General features: G+C 34.0%; 1 protein-coding gene across 1 annotated transcript in view; it reads left to right on the forward strand.

Moving 5' to 3' along the window:
* The window catches only part of LOC126991653 (clumping factor B-like), a 1,140-nt gene extending 478 nt beyond the window's left edge, over window positions 1-662 (forward strand). The window contains exons 2-3 of the mRNA XM_050850356.1: window positions 92-154; window positions 265-662. Coding sequence (XP_050706313.1) covers window positions 124-154; window positions 265-662 — 429 coding nt within the window. The 5' untranslated portion in view covers window positions 92-123. The remainder of the gene's footprint in view (window positions 1-91; window positions 155-264) is intronic.
* Window positions 663-3,559: the final 2,897 nt, after the last annotated feature.

Raw genomic sequence — 3,559 nt, forward strand, 5'->3', positions numbered from 1 at the left:
AAATGCATGGGGTAACAAGTTTATAAAATTATAAGTGATTTCTTTTACGTATATCATGAAGCGTCGTAACATTATGCTCATCCTCTTCCAGGTAATGTCGCCAATGGATCTCCCTCTGGAAATATGCCTAAAGCTGCAACCCAAGGTCCCAAAGGTATGGTATTTTTTGTGTGTGGTGTTACTGATGTAAACTATAGATGTATTGATCGATATTTGGTTTATCTACTTCATGAATCTCTATGACACCAATTCCTCCTTTCTCAGGTACTGCCGCTGCAAGCAGTCATGCCCCAGGTCCTTCGGGGTACAGGCCCGCACCTCGCCGACGTCCTGTGCAACCCGACAAGTACATGAGACTGCTGTTTTCTACGGACGGTAACGACAACGACATCTCTGACTCTGAATTTGTTCTGGACAGTGACAGTGACAGTGACAGTGACAGTGACAGTGACTTTGACAGTGACAGTGAAAGTGACAGGGACAATGAACTGCGTGAAGGTGAGGATGACCACCGGAACAGAGAAGTGCCGTTGCCTGAGACCCCAGACTTCTCATTTGCTTGGTCAGAAGGGTCAGACTTCGTACCTGACCTGCACGAGTTTTGCTCTGACAGGAGTGGCGTGACGAGAGACTGGCCTTGCAACGACCAGTCAAATGAGTGACTTTTCCGTGCCTACTTGGATGATGAGTTGATGTCATTTGTTGCCCATCATACCAACGACCATTTTCGTTTGGTGTGTGAGGAATGAATGGTCTTCCACCCACTTCCAGGGCACGGAAATGGGAGGATACAACGGCAAGGGAGTTGATTGTCTTTATCTCCTGATCCTGCTGATGCCTCTGTGCAAGAAGCATTATGTGCAGGATTACTGGCGTAATGACACTCTTTGCCACCCTCTGTACAGGAAGTATATGACTCGTGACAGATTTTTGTTGTTGCTCGGTTTTCTGAACTTTAGTAACAGGAAAATTCTAACGACAATGGCCCGCTTAGGAAAGTGAATGAAATAATTTCAATGATCGTTGCACGGTATCAGAAATATTTCCATCCCTTTCAAAAGCTGGTTATTGACGAGTCACTTGTCCTGCACAAGGGTCGCCTCTCCTTCAAGCAGTACATTCCGACAAAAGACATCGCTTTGGCATTAAACTTTTGTTCTTTGCGACTGTGATACAGGAATCCTGCTTGACGTGCTTGTCTATGCAGGCTCACAGACTGATATACCAACTGACAGTAAGAAAGATCAGAGGGGAACGTCTGGTGCCGTCGTCTCTAAGATGATTGCACCAGACTTCAATAAGGTCATATTCTTTACACAGACAATTGGTATACCAGCCCTGCTTTGTGTCAGTTCCTGCACGACAACAACACGGGATCTTGTGGAACCGTACGGCGGAACAGAAAGTTTATGCCAAAGTTCGACGTACAAAGACCATAGTTGACGACCCCAGCAAACCAGCCAATGATGACACGACTCGCACCCGAGGCAGGAAGAAGGACATGTACACTCAAAAGAAAAGGCTGGCAAGTTACTGGCCTTGAGATGGAGCGACAAGCGTGACGTCCACCTTCTCTCTACCGTCCACACAGGAGCTATGGCATACACTGGCAAACGCCACTGGGGACGAGGAAGGAGATTTGGAAGCCAGATGTAGTTCACGACTACACTATGAATATGAGGATGGTGGACAAGTGTGACGGCCAGATCACAGGCATTGAGTGTATGAGAAGGTCTACCAGATGGCAAGTCAAGTTGTTCTTCCATCTGATAGACATGACTATGCTCAATGCCTACAACATGTGGCTTGCCACACATGAGCCAACACCCACCAAGAAGATCATGTTGCGTCAGTTTGTCTATAACACAGCCATGCAGCTCCTCGAGAAGTACGGCGAGCTAACCTCGGCCACTATGGGTCGCCGTCCAGCTCAGCTACTCTACCGACTGCAACCCTCAAACCGCCACACACCTGTATACACCGAGATAGTTAACGGGAGGAGGGTCAGCAAACAGTGCTATGTATGTAAGCACACGACCAGGCGCCCACAAAAACGCACAAGGATCACCATCATGTGCAAGGAATGCAACGTTCCCTTGTGCGTGGGAGATTGCTATGAGGCCTTCCACAACCTTGTAAACTTTTAGGATTTATCCTACAATGTGTGTGTGTGTGTGTGTGTGTGTGTGTGTGTGTGTGTGTGTGTGTGTGTGTGTGTGTGCTCCATATCATCTCTCTCTCTCTCTCTCTCTCTCTCTCTCTCTCTCTCTCTCTCTCTCTCTCTCTCTCTCTCTCTCTCTCTCTCTCTCTCTCTCTCTCTCTCTCTCTCTCTCTCAATCCATCCATCCAATCCATCCCCCTAATAACCTGTTTATTATTATTATTATTATTATTATTATTATTATTATTATTATTGTTGTTGTTGTTGTTGTTGTTGTTTTTATTATTATTATTACCATTATTATCATTATTATTATCATCATTATTATTATTATTATTATTATTATTATTATTATTATTATTATTATTATTATTATTATTATTATTATTATTATTATTATTATTATTATTATTATTATTATTATTATTATTATTATTATTATTATTATTATTATTATTATTATTATTATTATTATTATTATTATTATTATTATTATTATTATTATTATTATTATTATTATTATTATTATTATAATCGTTATTATTATTATCATTATTATTATTATTATTATGATTATTATTATTATTATTATTATTATTATTATTATTATTATTATCATTATTATTATTACTATTATCATTATTATTATAATTATTATAATCATTATTATGATTATTATTATTCTTATTATAATTATTATTATTATGATTATTATTATTATTATTATTATTATTATTATTATTATTATTATTATTATTATTATTATTATTATTATTATTATTATTATTATTATTATTATCATTATTATTATTATTATTATTATTATTATTATTATTATTATTATTATTATTATTATTAATATTATTATTATTATTATTATCATAGTTATTATTATTATTATTATTATTATTATTATTATCAATAATATTATTATTATCATTATTATTATTATTATTATTAATATTATTATTATTTTTATTATTAATATTATTATTATTATTATTATTATTATTATTATTATTATTATTATTATTATTATTATTGTTATTATATATATATATATATATATATATATATATATATATATATATATATATATATATATATATATATATATATATATATATATATATATATATATATATATATATATATATATATATATATATATATATATATATATATATATATATATATATATATATATATATATATATATATATATATATATATATATATATATATATATATATATATATATATATATATATATATATGATATTATACAAAACACGCATCAAAAGATAAATAAAAGTCAGTATCAAATGTTGCCATTTTATTTAGATACGCCCCTCACATCCTCACATCCCTGGGCTGGGCCTTCCTTGGCTTTCGGGG

Source organism: Eriocheir sinensis, unplaced genomic scaffold (genome assembly GCF_024679095.1).
Source record: "Eriocheir sinensis breed Jianghai 21 unplaced genomic scaffold, ASM2467909v1 Scaffold316, whole genome shotgun sequence".
In the NCBI taxonomy this organism is placed as follows: domain Eukaryota; kingdom Metazoa; phylum Arthropoda; class Malacostraca; order Decapoda; family Varunidae; genus Eriocheir; species Eriocheir sinensis.